The 22082-nt window shown below is 40.8% G+C and overlaps 1 protein-coding gene and 1 long non-coding RNA gene across 2 annotated transcripts in view; both read right to left on the reverse strand.

Annotated features, from left to right (window-relative positions):
- The window catches only part of LOC110159514 (melanopsin-A-like), a 170616-nt gene extending 156948 nt beyond the window's left edge, over positions 1 to 13668 (reverse strand). The window contains exon 1 of the mRNA XM_055150565.1: positions 13430 to 13668. Within this exon, the coding sequence (XP_055006540.1) occupies positions 13430 to 13546 (117 nt within the window). The 5' untranslated portion in view covers positions 13547 to 13668. The remainder of the gene's footprint in view (positions 1 to 13429) is intronic.
- A 1156-nt stretch (positions 13669 to 14824) lies between these two features.
- On the reverse strand, positions 14825 to 15708 carry LOC129407935 (uncharacterized). The gene is made up of 4 exons (XR_008631787.1): positions 15517 to 15708; positions 15198 to 15331; positions 15045 to 15119; positions 14825 to 14889 (listed from the first exon to the last, which is right to left on the reverse strand). It is a non-coding gene; the product is annotated as an uncharacterized LOC129407935 (long non-coding RNA).
- Between the last annotated feature and the right edge of the window lie 6374 nt (positions 15709 to 22082).

A 22082-nucleotide genomic window follows, 5' to 3' on the forward strand; every position in this document is an offset into this window, starting at 1 on the left:
ACAAGACTAAAACAGGATTAAAACAGGACTAAACCAGGACTAAACTAGGACTAAACCAGGACTAAACCAGGACTGAACCAGGTCTAACAGAGGACTAACGCAGGACTAACACAGGACTAACCCAGGTCTAAATCAGGACTGAACCAGGACTAAAACAAGACTAAAACAGGATTAAAACAGGACTAAACCAGGACTAAACTAGGACTAAACCAGGACTAAACCAGGACTGAACCAGGTCTAAACCAGGTCTAAATTAGGACTGAACCAGGTCTAAATCAGGACTGAACCAGGTCTAAACCAGGTCTGAACCAGGACTGAACCAGGACTAACAGAGGACTAACGCAGGACTAACACAGGACTAACCCAGGTCTAAATCAGGACTGAACCAGGACTAAAACAAGACTAAAACAGGATTAAAACAAGACTAAACCAGGACTAAACTAGGACTAAACCAGGACTGAACCAGGTCTAAACCAGGTCTAAATTAGGACTGAACCAGGTCTAAATCAGGACTGAACCAGGTCTAAACCAGGTCTGAACCAGGTCTAAACCAGGTCTAAACCAGGACTAAACCAGGTCTAAACCAGGTCTGAACCAGGTCTAAACCAGGTCTAAACCAGGACTAAACCAGGTCTAAATCAGAACGGAACCAGGACTAAACCAGGACTGAACCAGGGCAAAACCAGGACTAAACCAGGATTAAAGCAGGACTAAACCAGGACTAACCCAGGACTAACCCAGGACTAACGCAGGACTAAGGTGCGCCCCTGTAGACCGTCTGGTGACCGCAGGTGAAAGCACCGCTGCAGCTCCACACCGCACGGAGGTAAGTGCGGCCGTCACCCGATCGCGCTTTGTGGACATCCTGCCTGAACACCTCGGGGTCTCTCTGTTAAGTCCGCGGTACCCGACCTGGTCCAGGACTCTGACCCAAGCTGCCACAGTGAGACCTGGAGAGATGCAGCGGCACTTGTTCCAAAACCAAATGTTACTTCTCCCACTACACACACGATATCCACACGACAACCAAGGTACATGTGCATCTGCAACAAGGACATCATCTGAGAGAGTTTTCTGAGCTGCTGGAAATAATGTAAGTCCGGGGGATGTGGGTGGGGGAGGGGGTGCGATATCATCGTGTATCACTCTGTTGAGCCGCTGTACCACACCGCAGGAGAAATTCCCAAACCGTGACAGCCCTAATCAAAACTACACAAAGGTCAGAGGAATGTGCAATCAAACCTGCACACGGCCTTAGAGAGTGTGCAATTATTAAAAGAGTACGAGATTGTGAAGGGTTTGTGAGTAAAGAGTGACTTAAAGGTCCTGGTGGTGCATCACTCGTGGTCATACTTGGTGTCTTATTTATGTCTGTGTTTGTGTGGTGCTTTTGTTGTCGTGTTGTCGTGTCTTTGTGATAAAGCATATGATCCTGTCTTGGGACAACCCAAGACAAATTTCTCTCACGGGACACAATAAAGGATTATCTTATCTTATGATTCTAGTGGAAGTTTATGGAGTTTGAAAACACAGTGGAGCCACATGACATCACAAGGTGGAACAGAGTAAGTAACAGAATCGTTTTCGTTGTGGATGCAGTGTTCGTTCACACTTAATCCGACTGAAAACAGCTCCAGAGGCCTGAACGATCTGCTGCCTCCAACTCCCACAAATTCATCTGAGTACGGATCTGATCCAGCACTGTGTGGACGCACAGTGTTGGGAAGGTTACTTTTAAAATGTATTCCCCTACAGATTACAGATTACACACCCCAAAATGTAGTTTGTAACGTAATCCATTAAATTACTTAAAGTGAGTAACGTAATCTGAATACTTTGGATTACTTGATATTGTCATGTTTTTTTTAAATGATATGAATGTAGCAACCACATCCTGAAAATTCTTGTTTGTTGTCTTCAAATTGTCTGAGTCCAAGTCTCCATGAATAAACAACTGTTTCCTGTAGAGAAACAAAGACCACGAGATCTGAATATAAGAGGTTTTGTCTGTTAAAAGACAGAAACAAGATCAGCCTTTCCTTCACCAGATTAAAAAATATTATTGATAGAGAAATTATATGAGATCACCTTAAATTATGTCAACCTACTGTTAGGTGTCATGTTGTTTAGACCTGGTTTAGTCCTGGTTTAGTCCTGGTTTTAGACCAGGTTTAGACCAGGTTTAGACCAGGTCTAGACCAGGTCTTTAGTTCTGGTTTAGTCGTGGTTTAGTCCTAGTTTAAACCTGGTTCAGTCCTGCTTTAGTCCTGGTTTAGTCCTGGTGTTAGTTCTGGTTTAGAGGTGCACATGAGGAAGCGCGGTTTACGTGAGAAAACACAGTCCACACGCGGCGCACGAGACGTCGGTGTCCACGCAGTAACTATGGAAGGAGACGTGGTCAGCGGGTTCTCAGGTCGATGACAATGATGAAGTGTGTGTTTGTGTGTGTGTGTGTGTGTGTGTTTGTGTGTGTTTGTGTTTGTGTGTTTGTGTGTGTTTGTGTATATGACAGTAGTGCAGATATTATGAGTCTATGCAGGTTGTTTTCACCAGTGCCAGTAGCTCCGGTTTCACATTTAAGTTGTAGGTGATTTTATATTTGTTTTTTTATATATTTATCTCACATCGGGAGAAGAATTTCCAAGACACAAATGCGTTTTTACCAATGCACTGCTGCTTCCACTGTGTGACTGACACCGCCAACTTTAACATGACGTTTCTATCGCTTTTACTGCGCGCGTTCTGTTTGGGTTTCCAGGCAATGAGTGGAATTACCGAAATAAAAAAATAAATAAATGGGATGTAGCACAAAATGTGAAAACAGGAAAATACCGCCTTGTAATCCACTTATTTCAGCAAAGTAACTGTAATCCAATTACCACTCATTGAAGCAGTAACTTAGTTAGTTACTCATAATTTGTACTCTGATTACATAACGGCGGTACATGTAATCCGTTACTTCCCAACACTGTGGACGCATGAAAACACTGATGTGGGTCTATGCACCGCGAAGTATCTAACTCATTGCTAAAAGGCTAAGGGGCTAGAATAATTTCATATATACGGTCTGTGTGTACGACCTGCAGACTTATAATCTCTGAAAAGTTTAACATGAACCATCTTCAACGCGACAGAAGCAACAACAGACTCACCATCAGCAGAACACCCCTCTGTCACAGAAACAACACATACAATCCACTGAGTTATGTCCTTAAGTCCGACAAGCTGAACCGCATCAGCTGTTTTTTGAGCACTTAGTTTATGCAAATGATCCATGTGGTTTTAAGTTTTGGTTCTGTGAAACGTAAACAAATATGCTCAAAGCTGTGTGGATAGGGAAGACTTCCGGACACAGAAACGAGTCAGTCCATCGTCTTAAAATCCAGTGCTATGCTAAGTCACAACTGAACCTCGTCGTTGGTCCATGAAAAGACTGTTTTTACTCCTGCCATCTCCCTCAAAATCAGCTCTAAACCAGGTCTAAACCAGGACTAAACCATAAAACTAAACCAGGAACTAAACCAGGAACTAAAACTAGAACTAAACCAAGAACTAAACCAGGACTAAACCAGAACTAAACCAGGACTAAACCAGAACTAAACCAGGAACTAAACTAGAACTAAACCAGGACTAAACCAGAAACTAAGCCAGAACTAAACCAGAACTAAACTAGAACTAAACCAGAACTAAAACCAGGACTAAACCAGACTAAACCAGGACTAAACCAGAACTAAACCAGGACTAAACCAGAACAAGCCAGAACTAAACCAGAACTAAACCAGGACTAAACCAGAACCAAAGCCAGAACTAAAACCAGAATTAACCAGGACTAAACCAGAACTAAACCAGACTAAACCAGAACTAAACCAGAACTAAACAGAACTAAACCAGGACTAAACCAGAACTAAACCAGGACTAAACCAGAACTAAACCAGGACTAAACCAGAACTAAACCAGGACTAAACCAGAACTAAACCAGGACTAAACCAGAACTAAACCAGGACTAAACCAGGACTAAACCAGAACTAAACCAGGACTAAACCAGAACTAAACTAAACAGGACTAAACCAAACTAAACCAACTAAACTAAACAGAACTAAACCAGGACTAAACCAGAACTAAACCAGAACTACAACTAAACTAAACCAGAACTAAACCAGAACTAAACCAGACTAAACCAGACTAAACCAGAACTAAACCAACTAAACCAGGACTAAACCAGAACTAAACCAGAACTAAACCAGGACTAAACCAGAACTAAACCAGGACTAAACCTAAACTAAACCAGACTAAACCAGGACTAAACCAGAACTAAACCAGGACTAAAACCAGAACTAAACCAGAACTAAACCAGGACTAAACCAGAACTAAACCAGGACTAAACCAGACTAAAACAGAACTAAACCAGAACTAAACCAGACTAAACCAGAACTAAACCAGAACTAAACCAGGACTAAACCAGAACTAAACCAGGACTAAACCAGAACTAAACCAGAACTAAACCAGAACTAAACCAGAACTAAACCAGAACTAAACCAGGACTAAACCAGAACTAAACCAGAACTAAAAACCAGACTAACCAGAACTAAACCAGGACACTAAACCAGACTAAACCAAACCAACTAAACCAGGACTAAACCAGAACTAAACCAGAACTAAACCAGGACTAAACCAGGACTAAACCAGGTCTAAATCAGGACTAAACCAGGACTATCAGCTGCTGCAACTTCAGACTTCCTTGTTTTTATGGAGTTTGAAAACACAGTGGAGCCTACATGACATCACAAGGTGGAACAGAGTGTTTTCAGTTTGAGAGTTGAACCTAAATCTGCAGGTTTGTGTGTTAACGAAACAAAACACAACTGGAGTTATGTTTGTGACGAGGAAAAAACATTATAACAGATCAGAAAATAGTTGAATCTGTTCCCTTTAAACATTACACACCGTTGCTGTGTCCTTGGGCAAGACACGTCACCTTCCTTGCCTTTATATGAAAGTTGTTAAAGGTTGTATAGAGGATTTTTTTAAGGGAAGAGAAATACAGCGACAGTCCTTGTGCGCATTCAGAATTACTGTTGAAGTTTCCTGTCTAGAAGTAATTCAGCGACCGACGCGTCAGTTTTTAGGCGCTTCGTCTGCTTCGGTCGCGCCATCGCTGGACGAGATCTCCAAGAATCACCTCAGTTTGTCTTCGCTCCTTTTCCTCTTCTCTTCTTCTTTCCTCAAAAACAGACTTTCTTTTGCGGCGAACCGGTCGTGGATTCTCGTGCGCCGTCGCGACAAACTTTGTGCGAAATGTGAGGAAGCGACAGTTCGAAAAAGCCTCTAAGAACCGCTGCGTAAACAACGTAATCCCCGACGAGTCAGTTACACTAGAGAGTTTGATTGACAACCTAACAGCCAATAGAAAATGAGGGAGCCTCGTTTTCTATTGGCTGATGTTTATCTGGCCGCACTGCGTCCACAGTTGATAGATTTTCGTTCTTTTTTTTTTGGTCCTCATAATTACAAAGCTGCTTCGTCTCTGTAATGGTATTTTAATCTTTCACTGACAGTTTGAAACTAAAAAAAAATCCTCCATACAACCTTTAAGTGTTTTTGAACAGTCCGTGTGGTCGCGTATGTGATTTGACTTTGACTTTTAGCCGCTCTTGTGATGACATTAAACTGGTCTGTCTCCATGGTGACGGGCAGGTGGAGGCACCAGTCCAAGGTACAGGTCAGATCCAATTAAAAGGCGACCCCCGCTCACAGTATGAATGCACTTTTATTTATATTTTTATTTTTATATATATATATATATGTTTTGAGCTCTGAAAACAGCTGTAATTAGACACATTCATATACACAGGTTTAATGCCGTACTGCTGAACATTCCAGGTGTAGCAATTACATCTCCATGGAGACGAGCAGGTTCAGCTTTAAAGGTTTGATATTAGAAAAAAAATGGACACTTGTCTTGTTTTTAGTCTCGTCCTCAAAAACAGACCTGGAGTTTTTTGTTTTTTTTTTTTTCATTCACACATGAGTATTTGTTGAGTAATCCTTTATTATTAGTCTGTGAACCAGGACTGAACCAGGACTGAACCAAGACTGAACCAGGACTGAACCAGGACTGAACCAGGACTGAAACAGGACTGAACCAAGAGGGAACCAGGACTGAACCAGAACTGAACCAGAAACTAAACCAGGACTGAACCAGACTAAACCAGGACTAAACCAGGACTGAACCAGGACTGAACCAGGACTGAACCAGAACTAAACCAGGACTGAACCAGGAACTAAACCAGGACTGAACCAGGACTGAACCAGGACTGAACCAAGGACTGAACCAGGACTGAACCAAGATGGGAACCAGGACTAAACCAGGTCTAAAACCAGGACTAAACCAGGACTGAACCAGGACTAAACCAGGAACTGAACCAGGACTGAAACCAGGACTGAACCAGGACTGAACCAGGACTGAAACAGGACTAAACCAGGACTGAACCCAGAACTGAACCAGACTAAACCAGGACTGAAACCAGAACTAAACCAGGACTAAACCAGGACTGAACCTAAACCAGGACTGAAACCAGGACTGAACCAGGACTGAACCAGAACTAAACCAGGACTAAACCAGGACTGAACCAGGACTGAAACCAGGACTAAACCAGGACTGAACCAGGACTGAACCAGGACTGAACCAAGAGGAACCAGGTCTAAACCAGGTCTAAACCAGGACTAAACCAGGACTGAACCAGGACTAAACCAGGACTAAACCAGGACTGAACCAGGACTGAACCAGGACTGAACCAGGACTGAACCAAGACTGAAAAACTGAACCAGGACTGAACCAGGACTGAACCAGGACTGAACCAAGACTGAACCAGGACTAAACCAGGATTAACCAGGACTGAACTAGGACTGAAAAAGGACTAAACCAAGACTAAACCAGGACTAAACCAAGACCGAACCAGGATTAACCAGGACTAAACAGGACTGAACCAGGACTAAATCAAGACTAAATCAGGACTAAACCAGGACTGAACCCAGGACTAAACCAGGACTAAATCAAGACTAAACCAGGACAAAACCAAGACTAAACCAGGACCAAATCAGGACCAAGCCAGGACCAAACCAGGACTAAACCAAGATTAAACTAGGAGCGAACCAGGACTGAACCAAGACCAAATCAGGACCAAGCCAGGACCAAACCAGGACTAAACCAAGATTAAACTAGGAGCGAACCAGGACTGAACCAAGACCAAACCAGGACTAAACCAGGACTGAACCAGGACAAAACCAAGACTAAAACTAAGACCAAACACAGAATTAAGTTACTTTCTCTCTTTTTAACTATGAATCGATTAGACACACAACCCACAAGATGCATAAAATGTTTCAAATATTATAAAGCATTTAATTTTCATCACTAAATTAACACAAAAAAGAAAAATAAGAACAATTTCAGCAACAAAATTAATAAAAAAATCATCAAATCTGGACTTCCACACATCGTCAACAAAAACATGAATGAACCTCACCAAAGCACTGAAGAAATGCACGTCCACAAATCTTTAAATTACACACAAATCTGTCTTAGGTTTTATTAGTTTGTCTACATCTCCAAATCTCAAAACTGAACCAGGACTCTGACTCACCTGAACCAGGACTGAACCAGGATGAACCATGAAGAACCAGGAACCAGACTAAACCAGGACTGAACCAGACTGAACCAGGACTAAACACAGGACTGAACCAGTTCTGAACCAGGACTGAACCAGGTCTAAACCAGGTCTAAACCGGACTGAACCAGGACTGAACCAGGACTTGAACCAGGACTGAACCAGGACTGAAACTAAACCAGGACTGAACCAGGACTGGACTAAACCAGGACTGAAGGAACCAGGCGAACCAGGACTGAACCAGGACTAACCAGGAAACTGAACCAGGTGGAAGGACACAGGAAACCAGGTAAACCAGGACTAAACCAGGACTGAACCAGGACTAAACCAGGACAAAACCAGGACTGAACCAGGACTAAATCAAGACGACTGTGGCTACAAATGGGGAACTAAATGAAAAATATTTAAAATTAAAAGTGGTTTAAAATGTTTGGAAAAGCACAGTTTAATTTGTAAATCCAGTGAATTTTCCTCTCCGTCGTCTTCTACTTACAGCTGTTCCTCTTAAATATTTAACGCTGACTTACTCTCTCTTTCTTATTATATTCACTTGTTTCCTTGCTCCCTTGCTTCCTTGCTTCCTCACTTAAAGGTTGTATGGAGGATTTTTTGTTTGTTTCAAATTGTCAATGAAAGTTCAAAATAGAATTATAGAGACGCAGCAGCCTTGTAATTATGATGACCAAAAAAAAAAAAAAATGGAAAATCCATCAACTGTGGACATGGTGGGGGCAGATAAACATCAGCCAATAGAAAACAAGGCTACCTCATTTTCTATTGGCTGTTAGGTTGTCAATCAAACTCCCTACGTTTCTAGCGTCAACGACTCGCCGGCGCGCTGGGATTACGTGGTTTACGTTCGCCTCTCGCGCACCGATGCCGTTTACTCAACCGGCGCAGCGGTTCTTAGCGTCTTTTTCGAGCTGTAGCTTCCTCTCGGTTCGCACAAAGTTTGTTGTAATGGCCGACGAGAATCCACGACCAGTTCGCCGCAAAAGAAAGTCCGTTTTTGATGTCGCGGGAAGAAGAAGAGAAAAGGGGAAAAGGAGCAAAGCACAACATTTAAAAAAGCGCAAACAGTCGCTGCATTTCTCTTTCCTTGGAAAATCTTCCATACAACCTTTAAGTACCTTGTTTCCTCCCTCCTCCCCTCCTCTCTTCTTCCCTTTAAACACTCGTTCGTAGCTCGAGACGTTTTCAGAGCACAGCGTCTTCTCTCTCTCTCTCTCTCTCTCTCTCGTACGTTCTTTCTCTCTCTCTGTCTTTCTTTCTCTCTGTCTCCCTCTTTCTCTCTCTCTCTTTCTCTCTGTCTCTGTCTCGCACTCTCTGTGTCTCTTTTCTCTCTCTCTCTCTCTCAGTTGCTCTTTCTTCTTTCTCTCATTCTCTGTATCTCTGTTGCTCTCTCTCTTTCGCTCTTTGTCTCTCTCTCTCTCTCTCTATTGCTTTCTTCTCTCTCTTTCTGTCTCTCTCTTTGCCTCTCTCTCCCCCTCTCTGTCTCGCTCTCTCCTACTCTCTTTCTCTCTTTCTCTTTTTTTGCCCTCCCTCTCTCCTCTTTCCTCTCTCCATCTCTCTGTTGCTTTCTTCTCTCTCTGTCAGTCTCTCTTTATCTCTCATTTCTCTCTCTCTCTTTCTCTCTTTGTCTCTCTCTTTCTGTTTTCTCTTTCTCTTCCTTCCTTTCTCTCTCTCTCTTTGCCTCTCTCTTTCTTTCTCATCTTCCCTTTCTCGCTCTCTCTCTTTTCTCTCTCTCTTCCTGTCTCTTTCTCTTCCTCCCTTTCTCTTTGTCTCTCTCGTCTTTCACTCTCTTTTCCTCCCTTTCTCTCTCTCTCTATTTCTTTCTCTCTCTCTTTCTTTGTCTCTCTCTTCTCTCTCTCTCTCTCTCTCTCCTCCCTCTCTCTCCCTTTGTCTCTCTCTTTCTTCCTCTTTCTCTCTTCTTCCGTTTCTCTCTCTCTGTGTCTCTCTTTCTTTCTCTTCTCTGTCTTCCTCTCTCTTCTTCTTCTCTCTTTCTGTCTCTTTCTCTTCCTCCCTTTCTCTCTCTCTCTCTTTGCCTCTCTCTTTCTTTCTCGTCTTCCCTTTCTCGCTCTCTCTCTTTGTCTCTCTCTTTCTGTCTCTTTCTCTTCCTCCCTTTCTCTTTGTCTCTCTCCTTCTTTCACTCTTTTTTCCTCCCTTTCTCTCTCTCTCTATTTCTTTTCTTTCTCTCCCTCTCTCTCTTTCTTTGTCTCTCTCTCTCCCTCCCTTTCTCTCCCTTTGTCTCTCTCTTTCTCTCTTCTCTCTCTTTGCCTCTCTCTTTCTTTCTCGTCTTCCCTTTCTCGCTCTCTCTCTTTGTCTCTCTCTTTCTGTCTCTCTCTTCCTCCCTTTCTCTTTGTCTCTCTCCTTCTTTCACTCTCTTTTCCTCCCTTTCTCTCTCTCTCTCTCTATTTCTTTCTCTTTCTCTCTCTCTTTCTCTCCCTTTGTCTCTCTCTTTCTCTCTTCTTCCCTTTCTCTCTCTTTGTGTCTCTCTTTCTTTCTCTCTCTCTTTTCCTCCCTTTCTCTCTCTTTCTGTCTCTCTCTTTTTTTTCTCTTTCTCTCTTCTTCCCTTTCTCTTTCTCTCTCTGTCTCTTTTCCTCCCTTTCTCTCTCTCTTTGTCTCTCTCTTTCTTTCTCTTTCTGTCTCTCTCTCCCTTTCTCGCTCTCTCTTTTTTTCTCTTTCTCTCTCTCTCTCTCTCTCTCTGTGTCTCTCTCTTTTTTTCTCTTTCTCTCTCTTCTTCTTTTCTCTTTCTCTCTCTTTCTCTCTGTGTTTCTCTCTCATTTCTCTCCCTCTCTTTCTCCCTCTCCTCTCCTCTCTCTCTCTCTCCGTCTTTCGTTCAGTTCGTTCGTTCTGTTTTACATAAATCTTTTTTTTTTCGTGTTGTTGTAAATGTTTCTCGTGTCGTTTGACCGAACAGAAGAATATTTTCTTTTACTCTCTTCATCTTCAGTCACCTGTTTTATTCTTTATTCTGTTTTTTCTTCTCTGCAGATTATTTTTATTTCCAGACTTTACGCTCACTTCTCTTTCTCTTTTGTCTCTCTCTTTCTCTCTCTCTTTTTCTTATCTCTCGCTTTTCTTCTCGTCTCTAATTGAACAAATTAATTAGGATTTGAATTGAACTTTTTTTTTTTCAAACACTGAACAATTTACTGTTTTACTAAACTCTGCTCATCCTCAAACAGACCACGTAAAACTGGGACTGGACCAGGACTAGACCAGGACTAGACCAGGACTAGACCAGGTCTAGACCAGGACTAGACCAGGACTAGACTCAGACTAGACCAGGTCTAGACCAGGACTAGACCAGGTCTAGACCAGGACTAGACCAGGACTAGAGCAGACTAGACCAGGACTAGACCAGGACTAGACCAGGTCTAGAGCAGGACTAGACCAGGACTAGACCAGGACTAGACTCAGGACTAGACCAGGACTAGACTCAGACTAGACCAGGACTGGACCAGGACTAGACCAGGACTAGACCAGGTCTAGACCAGGACTAGACCAGGACTGGACTCAGACTAGACCAGGACTAGACCAGGACTAGACCAGGACTAGACCAGGACTAGACCAGACTAGACCAGGACTAGACCAGACTAGACCAGGACTAGACCAGGACTAGACCAGGACTAGACCAGGACTAGACTCAGACTAGACCAGGACTAGACCAGGACTAGACTCAGGACTAGACCAGGACTAGACCAGGACTAGACTCAGGCTAGACCAGGACTAGACCAGGACTAGACCAGGTCTAGAGCAGGACTAGACCAGGACTAGAGCAGGACTAGACCAGGACTAGACTCAGGCTAGACCAGGACTAGACCAGGACTAGACCAGGACTAGACTCAGACTAGACCAGGACTAGACCAGGACTAGACCAGGTCTAGACCAGGTCTAGACCAGGTCTAGACCAGGACTAGACCAGGACTAGACTCAGGCTAGACCAGCACTAGACCAGGACTAGACCAGGTCTAGACCAGGACTAGACCAGGTCTAGACCAGGACTAAACCAGGTCTAGACCAGGACCAGACCAGGACTAGACCAGGACTAGACCAGGACTAGACTCAGGCTAGACCAGGACTAGACCAGGACTAGACCAGGACTAGACCAGGACTAGACCAAGACTAGACCAGGACTATATCAGGTCAACATTAGGTCTACATCAGGTCTATACCAGAACTAAACCAAGACTAGAGCAGGACTAGACCAGGACTAGACCAGGACTAAGTCAGGACTAAACCAGGACTATATCAGGTCTATACCCAGACTCAGTCCGGACTATATCAGGTCTACACCAGCTCTAGACCAGGACTAGACCAGGACTACACCAGCTCTAGACCAGGACTAGACCAGGAGTAGACCACCACTAAACCAGGACTAAGCGAGGTCTAGACCAGGATTACACAGGGTTAAACCGGGGCTAAAGCAGGACTATATCAGATCAACATTAGGTCTACATCAAGACTAAACCAGGACTAAATCTGGAATAAATCAACTCTAAACCAGCTCTAGACCAGGACTAAACCAGGACTAAACCAGGATTAGGTCAGGACTCAACTAAAACCAGAGCAGGACTAAACCAGGACTAAACCAGGATTAGATCAGGACTCAACTAAAGCCAGAGCAGGACTAAACCAGGACTAAACCAGGTCTACATCACAGATTATTGACCATTACAAGTGACTGATTCTCAATCTGGATTAAAATTCAATTAATGGCACAACCCAACTAGACTGGACCAAACCAGGACCAAACCAGGACTAAACCAGGACTAAACCAGGACTAAACCAGGACCAAACCAGGACCAAACCAGGACCAAACCAGGACCAAACCAGGACCAAACCAGGACCAAACAAGGACCAGACGAAGACCAAACCATGGACCAAACCAGGACTGAACCAGTATTAAACAAAGACCAAATCAAGACTAAACCAGGACCAAACCAGGACCAAACCAGGACTAAACCAGGACAGAACCAGGACCAAACCAGGACTAAATGCAGAATTAAGTTACTTTCTATCCTTCTAACTATGAATGAATTTGCAAAACACAAGCCACATCTATCAATAAGATAACATAAAAGACACAAATTTTATAAAGCATTTAATTTTCATCACCAAATTAACACAAAAAAGACAAATAAGAACAATTTCAGCAACAAAATTAATAAAAAATCATCAAATCTGGACTCCACACATCATCAACAAAAACGTGAATGAACCTCACCAAAGCACTGAAGAAATGAATGGAGAGAAGTCACATTTTCTGCACGTCCTCAAAAATACAAATTATGCACAAACTGTCTTGATAATTAAGCAAAAATATATAATTGAAACTTAATTCCAAAATTATTTTAGCACTGAACAAATCACCAAAACAAAATCATGAATGAACCTAATCAAAATACTAAAAAAATGAATGGAGAGAGTCACATTTTTGCATTTCTATGAATATATAAATAGAAATTACACACAAATCTGTATTTTGATAATTGAAAAAACAAAAAAATATTCAAAATTAATTGCAGAATTGTTTTATTATTGAAATTTTTTGCAAAAACACGTGGGAATGAATGAAACTAAGCTCCTTATAATAGAAGTTAATGGGAAAAAAGAGTCAAAACATGCACAAAATAATGAGAATTAAGCTGAAATTAAACTAAAATAAACACAAATAGTATGAAGTTTCAATAGTTATTTAAGTGTTGAATAAATAGTTGAATTTTGTGCGTGAATTAGAATTAATAAAAGTTACTCACAGTTGTAGAAATCGGGGCTAAATCCTGGAGCCGGTGGGGGTCATAGCGGCTGATGTTGACCCAGGGGGGCGTCTTGGTGGTGGGTATCCCCGGCCCCACGAGCAGCCTGGAGTCCATGGTTCTTTTCCTTCCTTCTCTTCCTTCCTTCCTTCCTTCTCTCCTTTATTTTATTTATTTTTTAATCTCAACGCAGCCTCGGCACTAGAGCAGGAGCAGCCCGGGCGTCTGGTCCTCGGCTGCGCTCATGTTCACTGCCTCTGTGTGTATGAACCTATGTGCGGACGGCTGCAAGGGAACGCCGCGCTTTCTCTCTTCCCCCTCACTCACTCACTCATTTTCCCTCCCTCCCTCCTCTCCTTCATCTCTCTCTTTCAATCCCGCACAAGCCCCGCCCACTCCCAGCCCCCTCGGACCAATCGCGGACCGGAAGACGCTTCAGTAGTAGTGAATGGGATTTCTTTTTCTCTCTCTCGTTGCTCTTAACCTTTTTTGACTCAACGACAACAATGTCTTTAATTAAACGTTCCGAGACGACATCGCCGCATAGCCCGTAACGTAATGTAATGTTTGTTTTAGATTTGTTAAAATAATAAATAAGATGGCAAAGATAAGAAATGACTGGATTTAGAGAGATAAGGAGCCCGGTGGTGTTAAAAATAGCGGGTTAAAGGTTACGTCATTGAAAACAGACCCGGAGTTGTGTTTTGGTTCATTCACACGTGTTTGAGTAACACTTTATTATTAGTCTGTACACATCTCCGAAGCTCAGGACGCTCTGTTCCACCTTGTGATGTCATGAAAGGGTAGGTTGTTTTCAAATTAACAGCTACTTTTTACGTTTAGTTCAGTAAAGATTGGTAATTCCAGGGATTAAATGATCCAAATGATTCTAGTGAAGGTGTATGGAGTTTAAAGACATGTATTACAATCTGAGTGATGATTTAAAAAAAAAAAAAAAAGTCTAACACTGTGGAAGCCTTAAAAAAAAAAGAGTATAAAGCATTATGTTTTGAAAGATATAAAGCTCTGGAATGAAAGAATTGTCTCTTATATATACACTTAATCGTACACTGAAAAAAAAAGGTTGCTGGATTTGCGTAAAAAAGTTATGGACAGCGGTTGCACGCAATAAAATCATGTTTAGGCTTTGAAACTTATTTTGATCCCCTCTACACATATTTTTCTCGGAACATGAACATTACTTTTTCATGTTGATGAAATTTTAACAAATCATGCTGAATATGCATATTTATCTTATGGTACCTTATCATGAAATGTATAAGTATGGATAATGTAATTTAATTGATCTAATTCTGTAAAAGAATACAAAAACAGTCTTTAGTTTTCCACAGTTCTGTATTGTCTTAAACAGAATCAAACACAGAAGAGAGCACAAGGGACAGAGACACACAGTTTGGAGCTGGACAGTGTGAAGATTTATTCCAGTGAAGCTCTGGTCTCTGCCTGTGGACACAGAATAACACATGATGATCACATTCTGATGATCTACTCTGTTCTACATGTTTAAATACACTTAAAGTACTTATTACTACAATAATGGACCAGAACAGAATCACAAGAACATTAGAAGTGTATCTGCAGAAACAAAACTCACCATGTGCTGCTTTTCTTCCTCTAAACACAGTAACAGGGAGGGCATCTGGTATAAAGTCTCCTAATGCCACATCACCTTGTACAAGTACGATAACAGTTTCAATAGGAAGTTCATTTTGAAAAAATTTAAAATAATTTTAGTTGGTTTACTTACTTTGTTCATCTGTGGTCTGTGTTTTGTTGGTTCTCAAACATCTTCCTTTTTTCTGAAACATCAACTGTAACATTCATGAACTTCCCCACAGCTCCAGCAGAGCTCTGGACGTCACTCTGTGTTTGTAGACGACTCTGGAACAAACACATTCAAATCTTAGTACAACTGTCACACTCTTGTAGATGGACAGTCAAAAACAATTTGTTTCAAGCTGTCCTTACATTAACTCTAATTTCAAATAAAACAACACAAACATGTTTTAACAATGACGACATTCTAGGCCAGAGAAGCACATAATAAAATCTTTAAAAAGTCTCACCTCCAGATCAGTTCTCATAATCCTCCTGCTCCACACTGTGTGTCCTCTGCTCCTGTATCTGTCCTGTGTCCTGTTACATTTGAATTTTCCCTCCAAAAGTTTTGGGGAGGAGAATTCCAGAGGGACGAGCCTCACCAGAGATTATAATAAAGTCATGTTTCCTCAACCTGATTAAAACATGCAGGTCTCACATCGGCCACAATCAAACGATGTTTGTAAGATTTAAACATGTTTGACAGAGAAACGTAAAAAAGTGATGTTATTGTTGTCAAATTTGATTTTGCAATTTGAGCAACTCCTCTCGGACCATTTTTTCAGTGTAAGTGAAATTGTAAATGCAAACTTGCTGTTCATACGATGCCTTTATTTTTTAGAATTCTGAGATTTTTTTAAAGGGTTTGGCATTATAAGTACTTTTTACTTCAGCCTAAATACATTCGGTCATGATCCAGGGGGTTGTAGTCTAGGTTTTGTTTAGTTTTGTTTAGTTTTGTAGTCCTGCAAAGTGACTGAATAAAAAACTACTACATGACATCACAAGGTGGAACAGAGTGTTTTTGTTTTTTGAGAGAAGAACTCAGCCTAAATATGCAGGGTTAATGTGCTAAAAATGTGTGAATGAAGACAACACAAACACAACTCCAGGTCTGTTTTAGGGATGTAACAATAACCGAAATATCTTGATATTGTATCGTCAAAAGTTTCACAAAAACATGGAGAGCTGTCACAATATATCGAATTACAAGTTCTTTTCCTTAAATGTATTGTTCTGAACACCTAATGAACATCGGGAACTAAGTGTCCCATGATTCATTTCAGCACAGACAACATGAAGAAATATGTTTCTTCTTGAATTCTTGGGATTCTGACAGTAATAATTTACTCCAAAATATTTCATATTTCATATAAAAATCGGTATATAATTAAAGGTACAGTACGTACCTTTCTGGCTGTGCTTGATTCCATGGACATAAAAAGTTAAAACAAAGTTCACTTTGGAAAAGTCTCCATGTCAAACTGTGGAATATTATAGGCAAAGGAGCAACATTTCCATGGAAACAAGCAGGTTTGTGGAGATGCAAGTCCAATCCTGGTAAACTAGTTTTTCAATGCAATAAACCAGGACCGAACCAGGACTGGAAACAATTAGGAGGCAGGTTTGTGGAGATGCGAGCCTGCTCCTGGTAATAATGCTACATTTCAGTGCAATAAACACCATCAAAATGAAAAAAACAAAACAAACAAACTTTTTGTTTAATTGGCGAAAAAAGTTACATACTGTGGCTTTAAAGTGTAGAAGTGTAATTCTAAAAGCAGCAGATGTGACATAATTTTCCACAACTTTTTCTTAAAATTTTACTTGACTGATAGAAAACTATAATCAATATTTACCACACTATCCTGCCAAATGAAGTAGTAATTGAGAAAACACTTCACGCAGTTTAAATGGGACTAAACTTGGACCAAACCTGGACCAGAACAGAACCAAACCAAGTCTACGAAAGGACTAAAATGTGCTCAAACAAAAACCCAACCAAGAGAAGTGCAAATGAAGCCCGGGTCCGTCACCAGCTTCTCTCCATGTCGATGTTACCTGGAATGTTCCACAGCATGACATTACACTTATTTATCTCTATGGAGACAGCAAGTGACAAGCCACATAACAGATCTGTGGAGAGGCGAGCCCACACACGCAGTAAGAATACGAGTTTTGAAGTTATAAAAACCCATGTTATTGAGTCAATACAACGTGGACACTTTTATTGCCAGACTGGGACATTTCCAAACAAAGCAACAACATCTCCATGGAGACAAGCAGATGACAGACCCTCCACCAGAAAAGTTACACGGTGCGCCTTTAAAGTAACAGTAAAAACACTTTCCAAACAGCACACACCGCATTTTTCTTCACAGTGTCAGTTCTGTTCGAGTGTCAGTGACGGTGAGACGTGAGCCGGTCCCATCCATCTCCCGTCCACCCTTGACCCCAACGTGACCCCTGCGTGACCCCGGTGTGACCTCATGACTCTCATATGTTTGAACTCTCTGCCTCCCGCTGGATTCTTTGTGCGATGGACTCGTGGTAAACATACATAACTTTCAGACGGGTTCATTTCTGTCACATGAGCAGTGTTGGGAAGTTTACTTTTAAAATGTATTCCCCTACAGATTACAGATTACATAACCCAAAATGTAGTTTGTAACGTAATGCATTAAATTACTTAAAGCGAGTAACGTAATCTGAATACTTTGGATTACTTGATTTGCTGTAGAGAAGCAAAGACTCGTAACATCGTAACATAAGATGTTTTGTCTGATAAAAGAAAATAAAAAGCCCAGACTTTACTGAACCGTATTAAAAATATTACTGATAGAAGACGAAGAGACACGTCCACGCAGCATGATTTAGTCCTGGTTTAGTCCTGGTTTAGATCTGGTTTAACTCTAGTTTAGTCCTGGTTTAGATCTGGTTTAGTCCTGGTTTATATCTAGTTTAACTCTAGTTTAGACCTGGTTTTAGTCCTGGTTTAGTCCTGGTTTAGTCCTGGTTTAGTCCTGGTTTATATCTAGTTTAACTCTAGTTTAGTTTTAGTCCTGGTTTAGTCCTGGTTTAGTCCTGGTTTAGTCTGGTTTAGTCCTGGTTTAGTTTAGTCCTGGTTTAGTTTATCTGGTTTAGTTTAGTCCTGGTTTAGTCGTTTAGTCCTGGTTTAGTCCTGGTTTTATCCTGGTTTAGCTCTAGTTTAGTTTACCTGGTTTAGTCCTGGTTTATATCTAGTTTAACTCTAGTTTTAGAGTCCTGGTTTAGTCTGGTTTAGTCCTGGTTTAGACCTGGTTTTAGTCCTGGTTTAGTCCTGGTTTAGTCCTGGTTTTAGTTTATCTGGTTTAGTCTGGTTTAGCTCTAGTTTAGTTTACCTGGTTTAGTCCTGGTTTACTGGTTTAGTCCTGGTTTATATCTAGTTTAGCTCTAGTTTTAGACCTGGTTTTAGTCCTGGTTTAGTCCTGGTTTATATCTAGTTTAACTCTAGTTTAGACCTGGTTTTATCTGGTTTAGTCTCTAGTTTAGATCTGGTTTAGTCCTGGTTTAGATCTTTAGTCCTGGTTTATTTATCTAGTTTATCTAGTTTAGCTCTAGTTTAGTTTACCTTTAGTCCTGGTTTTAGTCCTGGTTTAGTCCTGGTTTAGATTTCGGCAGTGAGTGGAATTACTGGAGGAAAAAAAAAAAAAAAAAAAAAAAGGGGGGGGGGATTTAGCCCAAAATGTGAAAACAGGAAAATCCCGCTGTGTAATCCATTTATTTCAACAAAGTAACTGTAATCCAATTACCACTCACTGAAACAGTAACTGTAACTGAATACAGTTACTCATAATTTGTACTCTGATTATGTAACTCCGTAATGTAATCTGTTACTCCCCAGCACTGCACATGAGTGAGTTGTCTTGACAGGAAGGGCATCCGGCTTAAAATATGGATGGTATTTTATTTACATTATGCTATTCTTCATCCTGTTTTGTTTTTTTGGGGTTTTTTTTTGGTTATTATGTTTTGTGTCTAACATAATTTTACATTTTATTCATTGTAAGCTGCAATTTTTTTTCATCAGTATTTCGAAATCTATATTTTCTATACACGTTTGGATTATTTATGACCGACACAAGGGCAGAAGTTTGGAGTTGGGGCACAACATTTTTTTGGCCTTGATAAAATAAAGAACAAACTGTAAGTCGTAACCTTTATGAAGTAGTTATGAAACCTGAATAGTTCTACTTGTTGATTATGAATGACGTCTTTTTCCGTGCTCCATTCAGTCTAATTAGATGGAGCTAAATATATTTTATGCGTTGTTGCTGCATTCGCTGTTGTTTCATTAATCCATGAATCCAAACTCGTCTTCTTGATATTATTAGTCACATATTGGCCGTTTAGTTGTGGCGAGGAGATAATTCAGTTTGTCGACTGGGCAAAAGTTAAGTTTGTTTGAAGTTAGTTTGTTTTGCAGTTCATCCAAGCTGCTTCTTCAGTTCTGGTCAGACGCTGGTGGACACTTCCTTATATCTGTAGGGAGGAGCGAACTAAATGAAACTCCTGACCTGTCTACACCTGCTGTTCTCTTGTTTGTTTTGATTTAGGTTTGAGGATGGAGTTGTTAAAGGTTGTATGGAGGATTTTTTTGTTTTGTTTCAAATTGTCAATGAAAGTTTAAAATACCATGACAGAGGCGCAGCAGCTTTGTAATTATGATGACCAAAAAAAAAAAAAAGAATGAAAATCTATCAACTGTGGACGTAGTGAGGCCAGATAAACATCAGCCAATAGAAAACGAGGCTCCCTCATTTACTATTGGCTGTTAGATTTTCAATCAAACTCCCTACGTTTCTAGTGTAAGTGACTCGTCGACGCGCTGGGATTTCGTGGTTTACGCAGCGGTTCTTAGAGGCTTTTTCAAACTGCAGCTTCCTCGCAGTTCGCACAAAGTTTGTTGCGACGGCGGACGAGAATCCACGAGCAGTTCGCCGCAAAAGAAAGTCGGTTTTTGAGGTCGCTGAAAGAAGAAGAGAAGGGGAAAAGGAGCGAAGCCAAACTGAGGTGATTCTTGGAGATTCCTTCCAGCGATGGCTTGAATGAAGCAGACGAAGGGTCTAAAAACTGACGTGTCGGTCGAAAAATTATTTCTAGACAGGAAACTTCAACAGTAATTCTGAACACGCACTGGATGTAAAGCGTGATTTCTAGAGTAAAGAGGCGGGAGGAGGAGGTGTTTCTACTGAGGAGCTGTGGAGGAGGAAGGTGGTGTCACGCATGAACAACATTTGAAAAAGGACTGTCGCTGTATTTCTCTTCCCTTAAAAAATCCTCTATACAACCTTTAATAGGAGATAGTTTAGTTGTGTCATAGATAAAACTTTGTATTTCTCCTACAGTTTTTAAGCCCGTAAGTCACCACCGGACTTGTTCTTTGGTCAAACTAAACTTTACCGGTCACACAAAATACTTGGTGAAGAAGTTTAAGATTAGTCTCAGTTGCTTTCGTTTCATACGTAAAGATCTATCGCTCCACACTTCTAAACTATTCATGAACGCAATGATCTTCTCTCATCTGTCTTATTGTATCACCTCATGGTCCCAGGCTCCTCAACTACATTAAAACCGCTTTGTTCATTATACAAACTGACCCTTAAGATCCTTGACAAAAAGCCCCAAAACTGGCACCACTGTGAAATTACAAAGAAACATCAACTTTTTTAACTTTGAAAATTTGAAAATTTTATTAATTTTAACAATCTTAAATTATTTTTTAAGTGTCTTAACCGCAATACACCATTACACTCAGAATTTTCCAGGACCATAAAATGTTCACACAGAGCGAACACAAGAGGCTCTACTAGTGGTAATTGTGTTGTTCAGGTACAGGACGACTCTTGGTCAGTCCTCGTTCTCTTTTAAAGGGGCCAGTCTGTGGAACGGTTTAACAGCTCATTTAAAATTGGAAACCAACTACAACAAATTTAAAAGGAAATTAAAGTTATTGTATGTTTCCAGTCAAAACTGCATCCACTGAAAATCTACTGTATATATTTTATCTGTATGTAATTTATGTGTCTTGTACTTTCTGTTTTTATGCATGTAGTTTATATTTTTATATGGACAGGTGTTGAAAACTAGCACTTGTGCTAAAACACTCAAAGCAATGCATCTGGCTTGTCTAATGCGATTGTGATGTCCTTAATAAACATGAATAAAAAAAACTGAGTTCATAATGGACCTTTGCTCTATTATTATATGTTAATTACTCTATTATTGACCACACCGGTTTGTCAAAGCCTGATCTCATCAGATCTCAGAGGCTCAGCAGGGCTGGGCCTGGTTAGTACTTGGATGGGAGACCACCAGGAAAATCAGGTGCCACAGGGGGGCGCCAGTGGCAAAAATTGTCTTTGTGTCCTTAGGCAAGACACTTTACCCACATTGTCTAGTATGAAAGTGATGTGTGCGAGAGTGATGGTGGTGGTCGGAGGGACCGTTGGTACAGATTGGCAGCCGCGCTTCAGTCAGTCTGTCCAAGGGCAGCTGTGACTCCAAAGATGTGAAGTGAATGAGTAATGATCTGTTAAGCGTCTTGGTGATATATGTCTGTGAGAAGCACTATAGAAATAAAAACGTACTTATATGTTAATTCCCGTTGCTGACAGCAGAGGGCGCTCCAGCTCCCAAATGCCTTATTGAAAATGTAAGTGTCGATTATAAAATATATTTTCCAAATACAGACATTATTTTTAATTAGAAACTATTAAGTACTTACTCCAAAGTTTAAGACTAATTAAGGTCTTTGAGTAAAAGTGGCACCAAATTTGAACACTTCAGTAAAATATAAATCAGATTAAGCTCAGAGATTAGGGGAAAGTTCACTCTGCTTTATGTGTATTTTGCATAACATGCCTTCTAACATGCATGTAATCTTTAACAACAAACAAACAAAAAATACTTTTTTAATAAAAAATGTGTAATACATTTAATCTCATATTTGTATAAGAAGTGTATGTGATAAATTTCAAGATTAGATTTAAGT

The sequence above is a fragment of the Boleophthalmus pectinirostris genome, unplaced genomic scaffold (assembly GCF_026225935.1).
Source record: "Boleophthalmus pectinirostris isolate CB_2022bp ecotype Guang Dong unplaced genomic scaffold, ASM2622593v1 HiC_scaffold_14, whole genome shotgun sequence".
Classification (NCBI taxonomy): Eukaryota; Metazoa; Chordata; class Actinopteri; order Gobiiformes; family Gobiidae; genus Boleophthalmus; species Boleophthalmus pectinirostris.